Source organism: Acipenser ruthenus, chromosome 23 (assembly GCF_902713425.1).
Source record: "Acipenser ruthenus chromosome 23, fAciRut3.2 maternal haplotype, whole genome shotgun sequence".
Taxonomy (NCBI): Eukaryota; Metazoa; Chordata; class Actinopteri; order Acipenseriformes; family Acipenseridae; genus Acipenser; species Acipenser ruthenus.
In genome coordinates this window covers 13,828,419-13,850,724 of record NC_081211.1, presented here as the reverse complement: position 1 = coordinate 13,850,724, position 22,306 = coordinate 13,828,419, and the positions used below count along the sequence as shown (strand labels likewise).

Sequence of the window (22,306 nt, the reverse complement as noted above, 5' to 3'; positions counted from 1 at the left end):
CAACCTGGCTTTGTATCTGCACACAAGCACAACCTGGCTTTGTAGAGCACACATACACAACTTGGCTTTGTATCTGCACACAAGCACAACCTGGCTTTGTAGAGCACACAAACACAACCTGGCTTTGTAGAGCACACAAACACAACCTGGCTTTGTAGAGCACACAAACACAACCTGGCTTTGTGAGCACACAAACACAACCTGGCTTTGTATCTGCACACAAACACAACCTGGCTTTGTATCTGCACACAAACACAACCTGGCTTTGTATCTGCACACAAACACAACCCGGCTTTGTAGAGCACACAAACACAACCTGGCTTTGTAGAGCACACAAACACAGCCTGGCTTTGTATCTGCACACATACACAACCTGGCTTTGTATCTGCACACAAACACAACCTGGCTTTGTAGAGCACACAAACTCAACCTGGCTTTGTATCTGCACACAAGCACAACCTGGCTTTGTAGAGCACACATACACAACTTGGCTTTGTATCTGCACACAAACACAACCTGGCTTTGTATCTGCACACAAATACAACCCGGCTTTGTAGAGCACACAAACACAACCTGGCTTTGTATCTGCACACAAACACAACCTGGCTTTGTAGAGCACACAAACACAACCCGGCTTTGTAGAGCACACAAACACAACCTGACTTTGTATCTGCACACAAACACAGCCTGGCTTTGTAGAGCACACAAACACAACCTGGCTTTGTAGAGCACACAAACACAACCTGGCTTTGTAGAGCACACAAACACAACCTGGCTTTGTACCTGCACACAATCACAACCTGGCTTTTTATCTCGTTTCAGCTTCTTAACAGTACAGTCATTGTTTTAATCTCTTGCTTTCTTGTTTTCTTTTAGAATATGGTTAGACTGGGCAGTTCACTTTATGTGAAGTGACAGCATGTAAAAAGTAAAAGTGAAATCCCAAACGTCTTTTTTTTTTTTTTTTATCTGCAACTGAATCCATTGTGTCCTGCTAAAATTGAATTTACTGTTTTAGACCCATCATAAAATGTCCATTTCTGTTTCCATCAGTACTGGTCAGCTGATAGCAGCCTGTGTAAATGACATATGCCAGAGGTCTATCAGTTAATAGAGGGCTTCTTATCGTACAGGATCAGATATGACAGGCTCTGTATTAATAGAGGGCTTCTTATCGTACAGGATCAGATATGACAGGCTCTGTATTAATAGAGGGCTTCTTATCGTACAGGATCAGATATGACAGGCTCTGTATTAATAGAGGGCTTCTTATCATACAGGATTGGATATGACAGGCTCTGTATTAATAGAGGGCTTCTTATCGTACAGGATTGGATATGATAGCTTCTACTGTACATTATGTATGGTCAGTATGGTACCATGCTTGGCAATCACCTTTGCAGAAGACTGTTTGTGGGGTTACATGAAGAACACATGTTCCCATTGTTCTGCTCTTATTCATGGTTTATTTGTGGTGATCCCCCTTTTCACAGTAATTACATATTGTTTTACATTATTGACAAATCTAATAAGTACATAAAAAACACATTTCAAACCACTGTACCTGGTATGGTGTTGTCTAAGATAAAGGCAAGGCAGCCGCCAACAAACATTTCAGTCGTCATCAAGACAGTAAGTATTTGGTCAATTACTGGCACACCTGCATATAATTTAAGCAAAGATTTTTAATTTACATTCATTGTTCTGAACAGATAAGAAATGAAATATAATGCACACACTGTAACTAACACATTACTGGAAGCTAGTGTAGCATTAGTGTAATCCACACACTGTAACTAACACATTACTGGAAGCTGGTGTAGCATTAGTGTAATCCACACACTGTAACTAACACATTACTGGAAGCTAGTGTAGCATTAGTGTAATCCACACACTGTAACTAACACATTACTGGAAGGTAGTGTAGCATTAGTGTAATCCACACACTGTAACTAACACATTACTGGAAGCTAGTGTAGCATTAGTGTGATCCACACACTGTAACACATTACTGTGTGGGGGGAAAGCTAGTGTGCCACCCTTATAAAGTAACTTTTGCACTGTAATTTTGCTTTTTTCCTATACTTTTCCCATGGTTATATTACGCATTTACTATAGTTTACCATGTTTTTAATATGCTTTACCATACCTCTATGGGCTTTACAATGCTCACCTATGCTTTCACTTACTTTCACTTTGCTTTATTAAACGTTGCTGTGCTTTTACTATAGTAAAGGTTTATAAGGGCAAAGCCACTGTCTCCCATACATTTTGATCAGATAATGTAATTGAATGTAGATTTGTTCGTACCTGTGTTAATGGACTTTGGGTGGGTATCCAAGTAATTTGGCAGAGTCAAGCCAAAGAACATTGAAAAGCCCAATACAAACAGATTCCGGGAGGAGTTCAAGTCCACAAATTGTAAGTTGGAGAGTCCAACTGCAGTTATCATTCCTGAATGATGATATAACATAAAACACAATGAGAATATGAAAGGAAAGGTAAAGTACAAGAGGGCTGAGGCAGAGGTGTGTCTAGAGCTGACCACTAAGGGTGTGCAGCTGTGGTGTCTGCATCTCTGCACCAGGGGACATTAAACAGGTAAGAAAAAAAAAAAACATCTTGACATTGTAAGGGTATTACAGCATGAGATTCTGACTGTAGAGGGTATTACAGCATGAGATTCTGACTGTAGAGGGTATTAAAGCATGATATTCTGACTGTAGAGGGTATTAAAGCATGAGATTCTGACTGTAGAGGGTATTACAGCATGAGATTCTGACTGTAGAGGGTATTACAGCATGAGATTCTGACTGTAGAGGGTATTACAGCATGAGATTCTGACTGTAGAGGGTATTACAGCATGAGATTCTGACTGTAGAGGGTATTACAGCATGAGATTCTGACTGTAGAGGGTATTACAGCATGATATTCTGACATTGTAAGGGTATTACAGCATGAGATTCTGACTGTAGAGGGTATTACAGCATGAGATTCTGACTGTAGAGGGTATTACAGCATGAGATTCTGACTGTAGAGGGTATTACAGCATGAGATTCTGACTGTAGAGGGTATTACTTTACAATGTCAGAATATCATGCTTTAATACCGTCTACAGTCACAATATCATGCTTTAATACCCTCTACAGTCAGAATATCATGCTTTAATACCCTCTACAGTCAGAATATCATGCTTTAATACCCTCTACAGTCAGAATATCATGCTTTAATACCCTCTACAGTCAGAATATCATGCTTTAATACCCTCTACAGTCAGAATATCATGCTTTAATACCCTCTACAGTCAGAATATCATGCTTTAATACAATGCTAGACTATCATGCTTTAAAGGGTATTAAAGCACGATAGAATCTGCAGATAATCATTACTTTACCTTTGCTGTATCCCAGATTGCAGCAAAATATTTTCAACATATTCCAGATAGTTTTGATCTTTTTTTTCACACATTAAAGGTAAATCAACTAGAGAATTACTTTTTTCCCCACATTGCTATCACTACAGTCTACCAATTTTCACACCAAGTTGAATAGTTTCAAATGTGTACAACTGGACTTGTACAAGGCTTGACATAAACACAGATGAGGAACTACCTACCAAATAAGGTGCAGAACATCCCCCCAAGTATAGGGTCTGGTAATGATGCAAACAGTGCAGTGAACTTTCCCACTGTCCCTAAAACAAGCATGATCCCTGCTCCATACTGAACCACTCGCCTGCTGCCCACCTGAAACAGAAAACAAGCATGATCACTGCTCCATACTGAACCACTCCCTGCTGCCCTCCTGAAACAGAAACAATCATGATCCCTGTTCCATACTGAACCACTCTCCTGCTGCCCACCTGAAACAGAAAACAAGCATGAACTGCTCCATACTGAACCACTCCCTGCTGCCCACCTGAAACAGAAACAATCACGATCCCTGCTCCATACTGAACCACTCCCTGCTGCCCTCCTGAAACAGAAACAATCATGATCACTGCTCCATACTGAACCACTCGCCTGCTGCCCACCTGAAACAGAAAACAAGCATGATCACTGCTCCATACTGAACCACTCCCTGCTGCCCTCCTGAAACAGAAACAATCACGATCCCTGCTCCATACTGAACCACTCCCTGCTGCCCACCTGAAACAGAAAACAAGCATGATCACTGCTTCATACTGAACCACTCCCTGCTGCCCTCCTGAAACAGAAAACAAGCATGATCACTGCTCCATACTGAACCACTCCCTGCTGCCCTCCTGAAACAGAAACAATCATGATCACTGCTCCATACTGAACCACTCCCTGCTGCCCTCCTGAAACAGAAAACAAGCATGATCACTGCTTCATACTGAACCACTCCCTGCTGCCCTCCTGAAACAGAAACAATCATGATCCCTGCTCCATACTGAACCACTCCCTGCTGCCCACCTGAAACAGAAACAATCATGATCACTGCTCCATACTGAACCACTCCCTGCTGCCCTCCTGAAACAGAAAACAAGCATGATCACTGCTCCATACTGAACCACTCCCTGCTGCCCACCTGAAACAGAAAACAAGCATGATCACTGCTCCATACTGAACCACTCCCTGCTGCCCACCTGAAACAGAAACAATCATGATCACTGCTCCATACTGAACCACTCGCCTGCTGCCCTCCTGAAACAGAAAACAAGCATGATCACTGCTCCATACTGAACCACTCCCTGCTGCCCACCTGAAACAGAAACAATCATGATCACTGCTCCATACTGAACCACTCCCTGCTGCCCTCCTGAAACAGAAAACAAGCTTGATCACTGCTCCATACTGAACCACTCGCCTGCTGCCCTCCTGAAACAGAAAACAAGCATGATCACTGCTCCATACTGAACCACTCCCTGCTGCCCTCCTGAAACAGAAACAATCATGATCCCTGCTCCGTACTGAACTACTTGCCTGCTGCCCACCTGAAACAGAAAACAAGTATGATCACTGCTCCATACTGAACCACTTCCTGCTGCCCTCCTGAAACAGAAAACAAGCATGATCACTGCTCCATACTGAACCACTCCCTGCTGCCCTCCTGAAACAGAAAACAAGCATGATCACTGCTCCATACTGAACTACTCCCTGCTGCGATGTTTCAGTAATACATAGAACATAGGGGGTAGCAATATAATATCATGTTTGAGTAATACATATAACATAGGAGGCAGCAATATAATATCATGTTTGAGTAATACATATAACAGCAATGATAAGTATGTGCCTTTGTTGTAAATACTAAAGGGTGTTCGGTAACATTTTCACATTCAGTAATTCCGTCACTCGTTAATAAAGTAGACACAATTTTCAGCAGCGTAAAGCCCACCGCACACAGCCCGACTCAAGCCGTCCCGACTCATCTCATCTGAGTTTGCACAGATTCTGTGATCAGTTGTGCTCAGTTTTGGCTTGACGTCACACTTGAGTTTTTCCTGACTGGGTGTCGCACACTGCTAAGACTGAATTACTGATCACAACTAGGCACTGGTGATTACTATGTATGCAAATTTAATTAATACTGCCCTGTACACATTTTTGTATTAACTTAGCCCAACATAGCGACCCTCACATTATGCATGGCATCGTATGCTGATTAGACGGTGGAGGCAGCGCCGCGAGGCAACCAAAAGAAGCGCTTAGCCTATTAATTTAGCTATTGACCATTTGCACCGTGCAAACGTTTCAGGCAGTGTTTGACTTTTTGTATAGTTTGCCAACTACACTTTAGCCTTTGGTAAATAAAATCCAACCTGTTGATTTTTATTTGACTTTGGCGTTTTTTTCTCAGCGTGTGGATCTAGGGGCTTGTGATTTGTGACCTATGGAGATTGACGCACCGGTTACTTCGGTTTTAGCGCAATTAGAAAATATAGGTTGCCAGTAGATTGATAATAAAAAGGTAAATTGATCATTTACCTTTGATTAGTAAACGCCTAAAAAAACTATTCAAATGTGCACATATCTGGTATTTTTGAATTCGGAACACTCAGAGCAATTCAAGATTATGCAGAGAGGCTAAAAGAATCTATTCAGTCTTGAACAAAGAAGACTATGCGGTGATCTGATTCAAGCATTCAAAATCCTAAAAGATATAGACAATGTCGACCCAGGGGACTTTTGCGACCTGAAAAAAGAAACAAGGACCAGGGGTCACAAATGGAGATCAGATAAAGAGACATTCAGAACAGAAAATAGGAGGCACTTTTTACACAGAGAATTGTGAGGGTCTGGAACCAACTCCCTAGTAATGTTGAAGCTGACACCCTGGGATCATTCAAGAAGCTGCTTGATGAGATTCTGGGATCAATAAGCTACTAACAACCAAACGAGCAAGATGGGCTGAATGGCCTCCTCTCGTTTGTAAACATTCTTATGTTCTTATGTTCTTATGATTCATCCAGACTCAGTACGGCCAGTTGAGATGAGATGAGATGAGTCGGGACGGCGTGAGTCGGGCTGTGTGCGGCGGGCTTTATGGTTTAGACTAGCGATTCTCACTCTGTGGTCCGCCGGCTCCCTTCAGGGGGTCCGTGGAAAGGTTACATAATTACAGAAAGGAAGAGGCAGCATAGTTTATAGATACATTGCAAACCCAACATTCCATCTCTGTAAATTCATGTTAATGAAAATTAAACTAGAACTGTTCTTTAAAACTCCAATTTTAAAATAACTTTGCTCAGAGAAACAGGCCCGCCCATCGCATTAAAACAAGGTAAGTAAGTCTACGGTAATTCTTAATATTATAGTGATTTATTTTATTTGCTTATTTTTCAGTAAACTATACTGTTTATTGTGTGGTCCGCCGAGATAAAATAAAAATGCAGGTGGTCCACGAACACCAAAGTTTGAAAACCACTGGTTTAGACTGCTTGTGTGGTATTATTATATGAATTAGGAAGAGCTGGTCCCTCCTCGTGAGAATCAGGAGTACCAGCATTGTGATTAGTATGTCATGGGGATATTATCAAAGGTGGAGAGAGGCGGAAAAGGAAGGAAATCTATCAAAAGATAAGAGCTATAGTAACATATAGCAGGAGCTTTAGATGGGGATTATAGATTGTCAGAAAATGATAAGGAAATAAAATGAAAGAATACAAAGAAAGGGGGGAAGGGAAATGAAAGAAAATGTGAAAGGTGCTTATGGACTGTGGAGTATGCGGCGGGCTTGCCCTGTGCATGCATTACCATACATTTCAATCAGAAACATGCTTTTGTTGGAGTGAACATCCTCATCATCCCTGGTCAGTTAGTCAATAGTACATACCTTTGTTATACCAAGAACCCCGATATTTGGGCTTGATGAGGTGGAACCATTCCCGGTCCCCATCAGACCAGCTATTATACAGGAGATGCCTTCAGTAAAAATGCCCCTGAATAGAATGTAAAACAACACATCACAATTATACACTTAATATTATTTTTCTCAGCTTGTTTCTTGTTATTTTCAGCCAGGTTGCCGTGCAGTGCTACAAAAATGATCTGTAGACAAGCACCAAGCTATTATTTTCATATTGTCAACTCATAAAGAATGTTCCTGGAATATCATTTTCCATGCCAGTCATAGGACAAAAAAGGCCTTGTTGATCTTTTGTATGTTTTTGTTTGTATGCTGTTGGTTGTCTTGGGGAATCCCATGCAAAGTGTCAGAGTTGAGGTGTCTCGGGGAATCCCATGCATAGAGTGTAGGAGTTGAGGTGTCTCGGGGAATCCCATGCATAGAGTGTAGGAGTTGAGGTGTCTCGGGGAATCCCATGCAGAGTGTAGGAGTTGAGGTGTCTCGGGGAATCCCATGCATAGAGTGTAGGAGTTGAGGTGTCTCGGGGAATCCCATGCAGAGTGTAGGAGTTGAGGTGTCTTGGGGAATCCTATGCACAGAGTGTAGGAGTTAAGGTTAATTCATACTTTAGTCATGTGATACGACCAGCTAGAAACATTCAACTAGTGCCGGTCTTCCTTGGATCCCCAGACAGTCGCTCGACTAGAGAGACTAGACACCCCTCAGAACCAGCGTGAAGGTGCACAGAACTGTGGGTACCTGTTAATTGCATGAATGGGTGGGGGTGGGGCGCCTGCCAGTCTTGCACAGGCATAGTAATCGCCTATGGATTCAATGATTCCAGATAGCGTTGCACTGAACATCCCCAGGACTCCAGCAGCCGTCACTGTCGGTATGCCCCACTGACCTGAGGAACAGAACACGTGTGGGTTACTATCAAGTGTCCACTTTCAGCTCGAGAAATCACCTGACCCTAACCCTGACCCCGAGCCTAACCCTGACCCTGACCCTTTCTATTTTACAAGGCATTTCACAGATATCCCGAAACTGTCTCCACTTTGCAAACCCCCACAACACAGACATTTGAATAGTGATTTTATTGATTATATTGCTGATTATGTAACATAAAGAAATGAACAAGCTTGCATGGTTGAGGGTCAACCCCCTGGCCTACAGGACGAGGCAGTAGACCGCCCATACCAGACAGTACCAAGGGGGAGTTGCAAGGGAGGGGTTGGGGGAGGTGGAGGGACATCATGAATCAAACACAAGCCAGGGATAAGTTACCAGTCTATTTCTATAGCTCTGATAGGCCAGAATGGATGACGCGTGTGTCATCCATTATTAGTAAATGTCTGGCTGCACTATCAAAATGTCTTTCTCACACTTCAATCACTTATTTATTAAAACCTGTACTTGAATGTGTAAGAAATGACCCACGACAGGGTGTGCGGCAAGACAATTATTACCTCACTTCCTGGGTGCATTGTGAGGCACGAGGCTGTAGGTGGTAAGAATTGTCTTACCATGCACCCTGTCGTGAGTTATTTCGATTATAAAATGGCTACATTTTTTTCTTGAAAATAGTTATACAAACTAGCTGTTTTATTTTATTTATTATGTTTTTTTTTTTATTTAGTCATCGACTATGATTTTTACCTCAGTTTTCTCCCCAATTTGGAATCGCCAATTGTATTTTATTAATCCCTGGTTCTGCATCCCCCCGGCAACTCAGGGAATGGCGGCGGACACATGCGTCCTCCGAAACTTGTCCCTGCCTAGCCGTCTTTTTTCGCACTGCAGATCCACAGTGAAGCCATCAGACCTATAGTGACGGAGGACAACACAGATCTGAATGGCTCCACTGAAGACCCGCAGGCGCCCTATGAGCCACAGGAGCCGCTGGTGCGCGGTGAACCGTGGATTCCCCTGCCGACCTAAGCCCTCCTTACCCGGGCGGCGCTCGGCCAATTGTGTGCCACCCCCTGGGAACTCCTGGTCACGGTCAGCAGTGACATAGCCTGGATTGTATCCTGCGCTCTCCTGGATATAGAGCGCATCCTGCACTCCATGTGGAGCGCCTTTACTGGATGCGCCACTCAGGAGCCCCATAAACTAGCTTTATGTATCCTTCCATTGAGAAATAGTGCCTGAGGACTGATTCATTGTGACATATATAGTATATGTTTTACTTTTCTTATTTGCCATAAACATTACATTGAACATTGCCATTTATAGTTACATTTCGAGATTAAATAGCATTTGGAATTGAAAGCAGACTGATTTCCCACATGTGAGGGAGGATTCACGGAACAGCCAGCCACTGCACTGGCACTTGGGGCCGACATTGAGGGAGGGGCTTCTGAGTGTGAGGCCGTGGAGGAGGAGACGTCTTTCAGTAAATCCTACTCCAGGTTTTGTGGTCTTCAGGAGAAGTTGACCAATAATTTCCGGTAACCAAAATAATTTCCCTGGACTGTAAACCAGCATTAGATAATATGTGGACATCAATGCTGTGGATTGAGTGGTTTGTGTAATGTACTGAAAGCCCAGCTTGCTCTAAATGCGAGGCATCATGTTTCCATGGTAATTAACACCAATATGTACTTTTGTAAATCTCTTTTAAAGCTGTTGACAGGGCACATAGAATCACCAGGCTGGGCCAACATGTACCACAAGCATTTTCACAGTTGACCTCATTGACATCTTTATGGTTTTTTGTTTGCGCATTAAACAACAGGGTCACAAACTCCAGACCATTTTCATCTGTATTGATGACAAATGACTTCTGTGTCAGGACTTCTGTGTCAGTCCCTCCCGTCATCGGCGAGCAAAATAGAATTGTATGTCGAAGCAGACCTTGTTTAAAAGCCAACGGCTCTGTCAGCAGAGAGAGCAGGAGAGATTTGAATTTTGTTTTCATCTGTTTGTGAAATCCGAGGGTGGTGGTTCTGCTTCACTCTCATTAAGAAATTGTTCAAATGACAATCCTCCTAAAAGGCCAAAATTAACTTGTGGAAAGTCATTCATGTTTAATTATTATTAAGGCGTAGTAATTTTAATAAATCAGGTAAATCAGGGCAGCAGTGTGGAGTAGTGGTTAAGGCTCTGGACTTTTGACCGGAGGGTCGTGGGTTTAATCCCAGGTGGGGGACACTGCTGCTGTACCCTTGAGCAAGGTACTTTACCTAGATTGCTCCAGTAAAAACCCAACTGTATAAATGGGTAATTGCATGTAAAACATAATGTAATTGTATGTAAAAATAATGTGATATTTTGTAACAACTGTAAGTCGTCCTGGATAAGGGCGTCTGCTAGGAAATAATAATAAGTGAGTAGGTCTATGATGTCATAGCTGTGTGGTAAGGCAATCACAGCACTAATTTTACCAAGCCATTTTATAATTTAAAATTACGGCTTCAAGTTCATTTTTCAATGTGCTGGGGAGGGGATATTTTAGATTTGGACGGTTGTATTACAAGAAAATATAATTGCAGTTACTATGGGAAGCAGTGAATCGAAACCCATTATCATTAAAAATAATACTAATACATCTCACAGGGATAAGGTAACCTGAACCACGGTGCCTGAGACAAGATCTCCCCCCGGGCGTCTGTCCGAGCTTTATACCCATACTGGTCCTGGTCAGTCGGTAGAACATCAGTAAGAGTTAGAACATAGCAAATCAGCCAAACCACCATGATGGCCATGATAATCTAGAAAGGAAAGAAAAAGAATGCACCTCATGAAACAAACACAACTTCCAGTGGCATATCAGTCAAGATGGGAATTTCTCACATAAAACACATAAATAATATAAGAAAAGTGCAAATGAGAGCAAGCTGTTTGGGCCACTGGATGGTTGTCCAGTTGAAACTTTCATTCAGATGGCTCCTGAAGGATCCTAATGAACTAGTGACAACAGCATAGCTTGGAACCCATTCTAAACAGCCAGCAAGCATTTAGCTTTTACATAAGGTTGTGTAATTGGGCATTCTGAATGGTGATGAATTGTAAGGCAGATTGCCAAAGATCTTGGACTTTCAAATGGGTGCGTGCAGAAGGTTATAGTGACGTATTGTCAGAAAAGTCTGACCGCTGCATAACATTGGCCACTTATCCTCAGTCACAAACCGTGCCCAAGGAGCTGCTTGGCAGGTCCATTCCAACCCATGACAAAGCCAGCTCCACAAACTGAGCCAACGTGCAGTACAACAGGTTCTGCACAGGCTGGGCTACAGCAGGAGAGTGGCCCGATGGAAACCCCCGCTCACCCATGCAGATGCACAGTGCAGAAAGCATTGGGTCTGGCAGATACAGCAGGAGAGTGGCCTGATGGAAACCCCTGCTCATCCATGCAGATGCACAGTGCAGAAAGCATTGGGTCTGGCAGATACAGCAGGAGAGTGGCCCAATGGAAACCCCTGCTCATCCATGCAGATGTACAGTGCAGAAAGCATTGGATCTGGCATATACAGCAGGAGAGTGGCCCAATGGAAACCCCTGCTCACCCATGCAGATGCACAGTGCAGAAAGCACTGGGTCTGGTAGACTGTGACCTATGAAATTCAACTGTGACCTATGAAATTCAATTCATACAAAACAGCATGTTCAATTAATTCAATGTCTGGATCATGACTGCTGGTATGGGTATGGTGAGAGTGGTGTTAAGGAGAGAAGAAGCAGCCACGCCCTCTGGAAGAGGAACTGATGTAACAATGCCAGGTCAGCAGGATGGACTGTGACGAAGCCACGCCCTCTGGAAGAGGAACTGATGTAACAATGCCAGGTCAGCAGGATGGACTGTGACGAAGCCACGCCCTCTGGAAGAGGAACTGATGTAACAATGCCAGGTCAGCAGGATGGACTGTGACGAAGCCACACCCTCTGGAAGAGGAACTGATGTAACAATGCCATGTCAGCAGGATGCACTGTGACGAAGCCACGCCCTCTGGAAGAGGAACTGATGTAACAATGCCAGGTCAGCAGGATGCACTGTGATGAAGCCACGCCCTCTGGAAGAGGAACTGATGTAAAGATGCCAGGTCAGCAGGATGCACTGTGACGAAGACACGCCCTCTGGAAGAGGAACTGATGTAACAATGCCAGGTCAGCAGGATGCACTGTGACGAAGCCACGCCCTCTGGAAGAGGAACTGATGTAACAATGCCAGGTCAGCAGGATGGACTGTGACGAAGCCACGCCCTATGGAAGAGGAACTGATGTAACAATGCCAGGTCAGCAGGGTGGACTGTGACGAAGCCACGCCCTCTGGAAGATGAACTGATGTAACGATGCCAGGTCAGCAGGATGGACTGTGACGAAGCCACGCCCTCTGGAAGAGGAACTGATGTAACAATGCCAGGTCAGCAGGATGGACTGTGACGAAGCCACGCCCTCTGGAAGAGGAACTGATGTAACAATGCCAGGTCAGCAGGATGCACTGTGACGAAGCCACGCCCTCTGGAAGAGGAACTGATGTAACAATGCCAGGTCAGCAGGATGGACTGTGACGAAGCCACACCCTCTGGAAGAGGAACTGATGTAAAGATGCCAGGTCAGCAGGATGCACTGTGACGAAGCCACGCCCTCTGGAAGAGGAACTGATGTAACAATGCCAGGTCAGCAGGATGCACTGTGACGAAGCCACGCCCTCTGGAAGAGGAACTGATGTAACAATGCCAGGTCAGCAGGATGGACTGTGACGAAGCCACGCCCTCTGGAAGAGGAACTGATGTAAAGATGCCAGGTCAGCAGGATGCACTGTGACGAAGCCACGCCCTCTGGAAGAGGAACTGATGTAACAATGCCAGGTCAGCAGGATGCACTGTGATGAAGCCACGCCCTCTGGAAGAGGAACTGATGTAACAATGCCAGGTCAGCAGGATGCACTGTGACAAAGCCACGCCCTCTGGAAGAGGAACTGATGAAACAATGCCAGGTCAGCAGGGTGGACTGTGACGAAGCCACGCCCTCTGGAAGAGGAACTGATGTAAAGATGCCAGGTCAGCAGGATGCACTGTGACGAAGCCACGCCCTCTGGAAGAGGAACTGATGTAACAATGCCAGGTCAGCAGGATGGACTGTGACGAAGCCACGCCCTCTGGAAGAGGAACTGATGTAACAATGCCAGGTCAGCAGGATGCACTGTGACGAAGCCACGCCCTCTGGAAGAGGAACTGATGTAACAATGCCAGGTCAGCAGGATGGACTGTGACGAAGCCACGCCCTCTGGAAGAGGAACTGATGTAACAATGCCAGGTCAGCAGGATGCACTGTGACGAAGCCACGCCCTCTGGAAGAGGAACTGATGTAACAATGCCAGGTCAGCAGGATGGACTGTGACGAAGCCACGCCCTCTGGAAGAGGAACTGATGTAACAATGCCAGGTCAGCAGGATGCACTGTGACGAAGCCACGCCCTCTGGAAGAGGAACTGATGTAACAATGCCAGGTCAGCAGGATGGACTGTGACGAAGCCACGCCCTCTGGAAGAGGAACTGATGTAACAATGCCAGGTCAGCAGGATGCACTGTGACGAAGCCACGCCCTCTGGAAGAGGAACTGATGTAACAATGCCAGGTCAGAAGGGTGGACTGTGACGAAGCCACGCCCTCTGGAAGAGGAACTGATGTAAAGATGCCACGTCAGCAGGATGCACTGTGACGAAGCCACGCCCTCTGGAAGAGGAACTGATGTAACAATGCCAGGTCAGCAGGATGGACTGTGACGAAGCCACGCCCTCTGGAAGAGGAACTGATGTAACAATGCCAGGTCAGCAGGATGCACTGTGACGAAGCCACGCCCTCTGGAAGAGGAACTGATGTAACAATGCCAGGTCAGCAGGATGGACTGTGACGAAGCCACGCCCTCTGGAAGAGGAACTGATGTAACAATGCCAGGTCAGCAGGATGCACTGTGACGAAGCCACGCCCTCTGGAAGAGGAACTGATGTAACGATGCCAGGTCAGCAGGATGCACTGTGACGAAGCCACGCCCTCTGGAAGAGGAACTGATGTAACGATGCCAGGTCAGCAGGATGGACTGTGACGAAGCCACGCCCTCTGGAAGAGGAACTGATGTAAAGATGCCAGGTCAGCAGGATGCACTGTGACGAAGCCACGCCCTCTGGAAGAGGAACTGATGTAACAATGCCAGGTCAGCAGGATGCACTGTGATGAAGCCACGCCCTCTGGAAGAGGAACTGATGTAACAATGCCAGGTCAGCAGGATGCACTGTGATGAAGCCACGCCCTCTGGAAGAGGAACTGATGTAACAATGCCAGGTCAGCAGGATGGACTGTGACGAAGCCACGCCCTCTGGAAGAGGAACTGATGTAACAATGCCAGGTCAGCAGGATGGACTGTGACGAAGCCACTCCCTCTGGAAGAGGAACTGATGTAACAATGCCAGGTCAGCAGGATGCACTGTGACGAAGCCACGCCCTCTGGAAGAGGAACTGATGTAACAATGCCAGGTCAGCAGGATGCACTGTGACGAAGCCACGCCCTCTGGAAGAGGAACTGATGTAACAATGCCAGGTCAGCAGGATGGACTGTGACGAAGCCACGCCCTCTGGAAGAGGAACTGATGTAACAATGCCAGGTCAGCAGGATGCACTGTGACGAAGCCACGCCCTCTGGAAGAGGAACTGATGTAACAATGCCAGGTCAGCAGGATGGACTGTGACGAAGCCACGCCCTCTGGAAGAGGAACTGATGTAACAATGCCAGGTCAGCAGGGTGGACTGTGACGAAGCCACGCCCTCTGGAAGAGGAATTGATGTAACAATGCCAGGTCAGCAGGATGGACTGTGACGAAGCCACGCCCTCTGGAAGAGGAACTGATGTAACAATGCCAGGTCAGCAGGATGGACTGTGACGAAGCCACTCCCTCTGGAAGAGGAACTGATGTAACAATGCCAGGTCAGCAGGATGGACTGTGACGAAGCCACTCCCTCTGGAAGAGGAACTGATGTAACAATGCCAGGTCAGCAGGATGCACTGTGACGAAGCCACGCCCTCTGGAAGAGGAACTGATGTAACAATGCCAGGTCAGCAGGATGCACTGTGACGAAGCCACGCCCTCTGGAAGAGGAACTGATGTAACAATGCCAGGTCAGCAGGATGCACTGTGACGAAGCCACGCCCTCTGGAAGAGGAACTGATGTAACAATGCCAGGTCAGCAGGGTGGACTGTGACGAAGCCACGCCCTCTGGAAGAGGAATTGATGTAACAATGCCAGGTCAGCAGGATGCACTGTGACGAAGCCACGCCCTCTGGAAGAGGAACTGATGTAACAATGCCAGGTCAGCAGGGTGGACTGTGACGAAGCCACGCCCTCTGGAAGAGGAACTGATGTAACAATGCCAGGTCAGCAGGATGCACTGTGACGAAGCCACGCCCTCTGGAAGAGGAACTGATGTAACAATGCCAGGTCAGCAGGATGGACTGTGACGAAGCCACGCCCTCTGGAAGAGGAACTGATGTAACAATGCCAGGTCAGCAGGATGCACTGTGACGAAGCCACGCCCTCTGGAAGAGGAACTGATGTAACAATGCCAGGTCAGCAGGATGGACTGTGACGAAGCCACGCCCTCTGGAAGAGGAACTGATGTAACAATGCCAGGTCAGCAGGATGCACTGTGACGAAGCCACGCCCTCTGGAAGAGGAACTGATGTAACAATGCCAGGTCAGCAGGATGGACTGTGACGAAGCCACGCCCTCTGGAAGAGGAACTGATGTAACAATGCCAGGTCAGCAGGATGCACTGTGACGAAGCCACGCCCTCTGGAAGAGGAACTGATGTAACAATGCCAGGTCAGAAGGGTGGACTGTGACGAAGCCACGCCCTCTGGAAGAGGAACTGATGTAAAGATGCCACGTCAGCAGGATGCACTGTGACGAAGCCACGCCCTCTGGAAGAGGAACTGATGTAACAATGCCAGGTCAGCAGGATGGACTGTGACGAAGCCACGCCCTCTGGAAGAGGAACTGATGTAACAATGCCAGGTCAGCAGGATGCACTGTGACGAAGCCACGCCCTCTGGAAGAGGAACTGATGTAACAATGCCAGGTCAGCAGGATGGACTGTGACGAAGCCACGCCCTCTGGAAGAGGAACTGATGTAACAATGCCAGGTCAGCAGGATGCACTGTGACGAAGCCACGCCCTCTGGAAGAGGAACTGATGTAACGATGCCAGGTCAGCAGGATGCACTGTGACGAAGCCACGCCCTCTGGAAGAGGAACTGATGTAACGATGCCAGGTCAGCAGGATGGACTGTGACGAAGCCACGCCCTCTGGAAGAGGAACTGATGTAAAGATGCCAGGTCAGCAGGATGCACTGTGACGAAGCCACGCCCTCTGGAAGAGGAACTGATGTAACAATGCCAGGTCAGCAGGATGCACTGTGATGAAGCCACGCCCTCTGGAAGAGGAACTGATGTAACAATGCCAGGTCAGCAGGATGCACTGTGATGAAGCCACGCCCTCTGGAAGAGGAACTGATGTAACAATGCCAGGTCAGCAGGATGGACTGTGACGAAGCCACGCCCTCTGGAAGAGGAACTGATGTAACAATGCCAGGTCAGCAGGATGGACTGTGACGAAGCCACTCCCTCTGGAAGAGGAACTGATGTAACAATGCCAGGTCAGCAGGATGCACTGTGACGAAGCCACGCCCTCTGGAAGAGGAACTGATGTAACAATGCCAGGTCAGCAGGATGCACTGTGACGAAGTCACGCCCTCTGGAAGAGGAACTGATGTAACAATGCCAGGTCAGCAGGATGGACTGTGACGAAGCCACGCCCTCTGGAAGAGGAACTGATGTAACAATGCCAGGTCAGCAGGATGCACTGTGACGAAGCCACGCCCTCTGGAAGAGGAACTGATGTAACAATGCCAGGTCAGCAGGATGGACTGTGACGAAGCCACGCCCTCTGGAAGAGGAACTGATGTAACAATGCCAGGTCAGCAGGGTGGACTGTGACGAAGCCACGCCCTCTGGAAGAGGAATTGATGTAACAATGCCAGGTCAGCAGGATGGACTGTGACGAAGCCACGCCCTCTGGAAGAGGAACTGATGTAACAATGCCAGGTCAGCAGGATGGACTGTGACGAAGCCACTCCCTCTGGAAGAGGAACTGATGTAACAATGCCAGGTCAGCAGGATGGACTGTGACGAAGCCACTCCCTCTGGAAGAGGAACTGATGTAACAATGCCAGGTCAGCAGGATGCACTGTGACGAAGCCACGCCCTCTGGAAGAGGAACTGATGTAACAATGCCAGGTCAGCAGGATGCACTGTGACGAAGCCACGCCCTCTGGAAGAGGAACTGATGTAACAATGCCAGGTCAGCAGGATGCACTGTGACGAAGCCACGCCCTCTGGAAGAGGAACTGATGTAACAATGCCAGGTCAGCAGGGTGGACTGTGACGAAGCCACGCCCTCTGGAAGAGGAATTGATGTAACAATGCCAGGTCAGCAGGATGGACTGTGATGAAGCCACGCCCTCTGGAAGAGGAACTGATGTAACAATGCCAGGTCAGCAGGATGCACTGTGACGAAGCCACGCCCTCTGGAAGAGGAACTGATGTAACAATGCCAGGTCAGCAGGGTGGACTGTGACGAAGCCACGCCCTCTGGAAGAGGAACTGATGTAAAGATGCCAGGTCAGCAGGATGCACTGTGACGAAGCCACGCCCTCTGGAAGAGGAACTGATGTAAAGATGCCAGGTCAGCAGGATGGACTGTGACGAAGCCACGCCCTCTGGAAGAGGAACTGATGTAACAATGCCAGGTCAGCAGGATGCACTGTGACGAAGCCACGCCCTCTGGAAGAGGAACTGATGTAACAATGCCAGGCCAGCAGGATGCACTGTGACGAAGCCACGCCCTTCGCCCCAAAAGCCGAAAACTGAGTGGATCTGTCAACTCCACTACGTACAAGAATAAAATAAAAAAATAGACCCAAACCCCTCAAAGTTATAATATATATATATATATTTTTTAAAATTAAGAGAGCAATCATTCAATAATACTAATAAGAGAGAGCAATCATTCAATATTCCCTCCCCTGAATTTCAGCCTAAGCTTCTTAATATTATAAGGGCCTTACTCACAAAGCATTAAATCAGGAGTTATTTGAAGTCTTTTTGATTGATTAAGTACAGTTATTCCTTTTTAGATGGTAAAAGAAACCGACAACAGTTTCATGAATATTAAACACAATTAAAATAAATGAATAAATGAAAACAATATTTATGAATAGGCGCTGAGAATATGCTCTTGATATAAAAGTTAAAAGATAATCTTACCGGAAACATTTTGAATATTTGTATTTTAACGATAGTGCATCCTTTCCCCCACCTATAGACAGGCACAGGACACTTTGCATTCCTCAGGTACTGAGCAAACAACACGATCAAGAAAATGGATCTGAAAAATATACAAGTTTTAATGTCCACAGAGCAGACCGTGCCTCAGCCTAAAGCAATCTGTGCCAATGTTGCTAGTGCTGGGAAGAGGTAACATGAATCTGAAGGGCTCCGATGTGTGCTTGAAAGAGAAACTCATTGTAAAACATGATCTCTGGTGCTACACCTACAGCAGGTTAGTCTCTGTTTACAGCCTTGCTTTCCTCTTTCATCTTTGATTCACCTGGTAAGTAGAAATATTCCCACCCTTTCAATGGCCAGCTGCTTCCCCTAATGTCTGACATGCTTTACAGCCAGTAAGATGCTTGAACCAGAAGACTGTGGAGAGGAAATGAGCAAGGAAGTGCAAGAAGTGTGACAGACTTCCTGGAAGGTAAGTCAAGCAAACTGAGAACTCTCTTTACACACTATACATGTGCTTCTTTCAAAACTACACATCTGAAACAAATATAGTGAATTGAATTCAATGACAGGTAATAACTAATGAAAGTGTCCTGTTAGCTGCAATGATTTTAACAGCAGAGAGCCTTACAGCAGCGACAGACCCCAGTGAGATCCAGCGCGGTCCCCCGCTGCTTGGAAGACTGACAGGCCGATCAGGGAGATGGTGGGTGTGACTGTGAGAGGCCCGATGTAGCTGAGCAGCATGCCTGGCAGCCCCACCAGACCAATCAGCACTTCAATCACACTGGACACGATGATCGCCCCTTGAATCTGCAATGAGGGAACACCAGTCAGCACTTCAATCACACTGGACACAATGATCACCCCTTGAATGTGCAATGAGGATCACACCGGTCAGCACTTCAATCACACTGGACACGATGATCACCCCTTGAATCTGCAATGAGGATCACACCGGTCAGCACTTCAATCACACTGGACACGATGATCACCCCTTGAATCTGCAATGAGGATCACACCAGTCAGCACTTCAATCACACTGGACACGATGATCACCCATTGAATCTGCAATGAGGATCACACCAGTCAGCACTTCAATCACACTGGACACGATGATCACCCCTTGAATCTGCAATGAGGATCTGCAATGAGCATCATGTTGTTGTACCAATTGAAGTGCATTTCCTACCTTTTTAATGGACATATTTTTAGATGGTTAGAAGTAAGCTGGGTGACCCTGATGTTTTGTGTTTGCGCCAAACAAAAATGAATTGCAGTATTATGGCCTGTTTCTAATAATGGGAAGATAATAACATTCAATTGTAATGCAAGTGAAACAAGCTGCATGACAAGAACGTTTTTCAGAATGTGTGCTATAAATGAGTAGAGACTGAGCTCACAGCTCAAGACAGACACATCCCAAAGGAAGACAGGAAAGCCTCTTCTAAATGAAGCTCAGAGGTGCTATTTGTCATATGAAAGTTGTGAACAGGGTGGCAATGACATATTTCATAGCAGCATGTGAGGCTACACAGTGCATGGCATTGCACTGAGGTTTATATGTTGTTTCATTTGCTAAACATACTGGTAGACCTACTGTAGCTGTCTGACAAGTGTAGCAGGGTCCATGAATGAAGTACATAATACACACGCTTGAACTGTCCGTTATCCCCCTCCATGCTTCAATACATGCCAGCAAACAGCAACATTAGAGTTTGTACAGTGAATGCAGACTAAGATTGGTCACTTGTGATTTAGAGCTGGAGCAATAGGATTTGAATGTGTACTTCTCGTATCCTTGGTTGCCATATGTGGGATGTGTTCAAGGGAAAAGTCCAGTTTCCATAAATTACATCTAGAAAAACAGAAAAGTGCAGTTAAACATTAAAAACAAATATTCAATGAAAAGAGTGCTAACCATGGCATTAACATGTTCTACTGTTCTTACTGCCTGTTAGCACTTCACAGAATAAGTAAGAGTGATCCTTCAAACACCACTTATGCGTGGAGGGCTTTATAAATCTGAAGGTTTACTATTGTACAATGCATGTGTAATATACAAATGGAATAGGCAGAGAATGGATATTTCGATACACTCTGTCCAAGTGTAATGTGTATTTATGCCCACTAGGTGGACTCGGAGAATAACATAGAAATTGCTATTCTCTGAGGCCACCTAGTGGGCATAAATAATAATAATAATAATAATAATTATTATTATTATTATTATTATTATTATTATTATTATTATTATTATTATTATTATTATTATTAAAAGCAGGCAACACACTTGCAAAAGTTTACTATTACAGTTAGTATGACTTTAGCATGATTTCTGAAACATGGTCAGAAGTTAAAACAAATGTGTCCACAAATGATTAATTACATGACAGCAATAATCAAAGCTGACCAATGGAATCATGGAAGACAGTTGTGTACCAAAGACACTGCAAGAATGTGATCTGTATCATTGATAAGAACATGTGATCTGTATCATTGATAAGGACATGTGATCTGTATCATTGATTAGGACATGTGATCTGTATCACTGATAAGGACATGTGATCTGTATCACTGATAAGGACATGTGATCTTTCATTGATAAGGACATGTGATCTGTATCATTGATAAGGACATGTGATCTGTATCATTGATAAGGACATGTGGTCTGTGTCATTGATAAGGACATGTGATCTGTATCACTGATAAGGACATGTGATCTTTCATTGATAAGGACATGTGATCTGTATCATTGATAAGGACATGTGATCTGTATCATTGATAAGGACATGTGGTCTGTATCATTGATAAGGACATGTGATCTGTATCATTGATAAGGACATGTGATCTGTATCATTGATAAGGACATGTGGTCTGTATCATTGATAAGGACATGTGATCTGTATCATTGATAAGGACAGAAAACAAATTTATGTTATGGAACATAACCTACGTATCAGAAATGATGACAATGTCTATATAATGCAGAATCCTAAAAAGTCACACAATCTCATTATGGCAGCCATATGAAGTCAATACCTCAAATGATGTTAGTCAACTTAAATGTAAAATGACTTCTACGAAGAGGTACAATCTTGTTTATATTAAATGTAGAAATAGATTTATTCCACTTGCTGACATACTTGTATGTGTACTTTTAGTACAAGGAACATTTTGCAAAGCTTTTGGTATTTTCATCCAGAAACAAAACAGCACCATGACCACAACATCGCAGCTATATGACTTCAAAGGTCACAATGCAGGGTGCTGGTAGCAAGGAGTTTTCATAATGCTGAAAATATGAAGCTGGCATCTGACACGGTTTATAAGATTTGAGCAGCTGAAGCATCGATGGTGATGGATTCAATCTCCTGCTAGGTTTTGAAATTGGTGGTGGATTCAATCTCCTGATCGGTTTTGAAATTGGTGGTGGATTCAATCTCCTGATCGGTTTTGAAATCAGTGGTGATGGATTCAATCTCCTGATCGGTTTTGAAATCAGTGGTGATGGATTCAATCTCCTGATCGGTTTTGAAATCGGTGGTGATGGATTCAATCTCCTGTTCGGTTTTGAAATCGGTGGTGGATTCAATCTCCTGATCGGTTTTGAAATCAGTGGTGATGGATTCAATCTCCTGCTAGGTTTTGAA

The 22,306-nt window shown here is 45.3% G+C and overlaps 1 protein-coding gene across 1 annotated transcript in view; it reads right to left on the bottom strand.

The window, feature by feature from the left end:
* Window positions 1-22,306, bottom strand: part of slc23a1 (solute carrier family 23 member 1) — a 53,820-nt gene that overhangs the window by 19,090 nt on the left and 12,424 nt on the right. The window contains exons 6-14 of the mRNA XM_058996640.1: window positions 20,444-20,511; window positions 19,285-19,466; window positions 18,633-18,753; window positions 10,870-11,026; window positions 8,070-8,217; window positions 7,299-7,404; window positions 3,616-3,745; window positions 2,311-2,454; window positions 1,565-1,660 (exon numbers count right to left, since the gene is read on the bottom strand). Coding sequence (XP_058852623.1) covers window positions 1,565-1,660; window positions 2,311-2,454; window positions 3,616-3,745; window positions 7,299-7,404; window positions 8,070-8,217; window positions 10,870-11,026; window positions 18,633-18,753; window positions 19,285-19,466; window positions 20,444-20,511 — 1,152 coding nt within the window. The remainder of the gene's footprint in view (window positions 1-1,564; window positions 1,661-2,310; window positions 2,455-3,615; window positions 3,746-7,298; window positions 7,405-8,069; window positions 8,218-10,869; window positions 11,027-18,632; window positions 18,754-19,284; window positions 19,467-20,443; window positions 20,512-22,306) is intronic.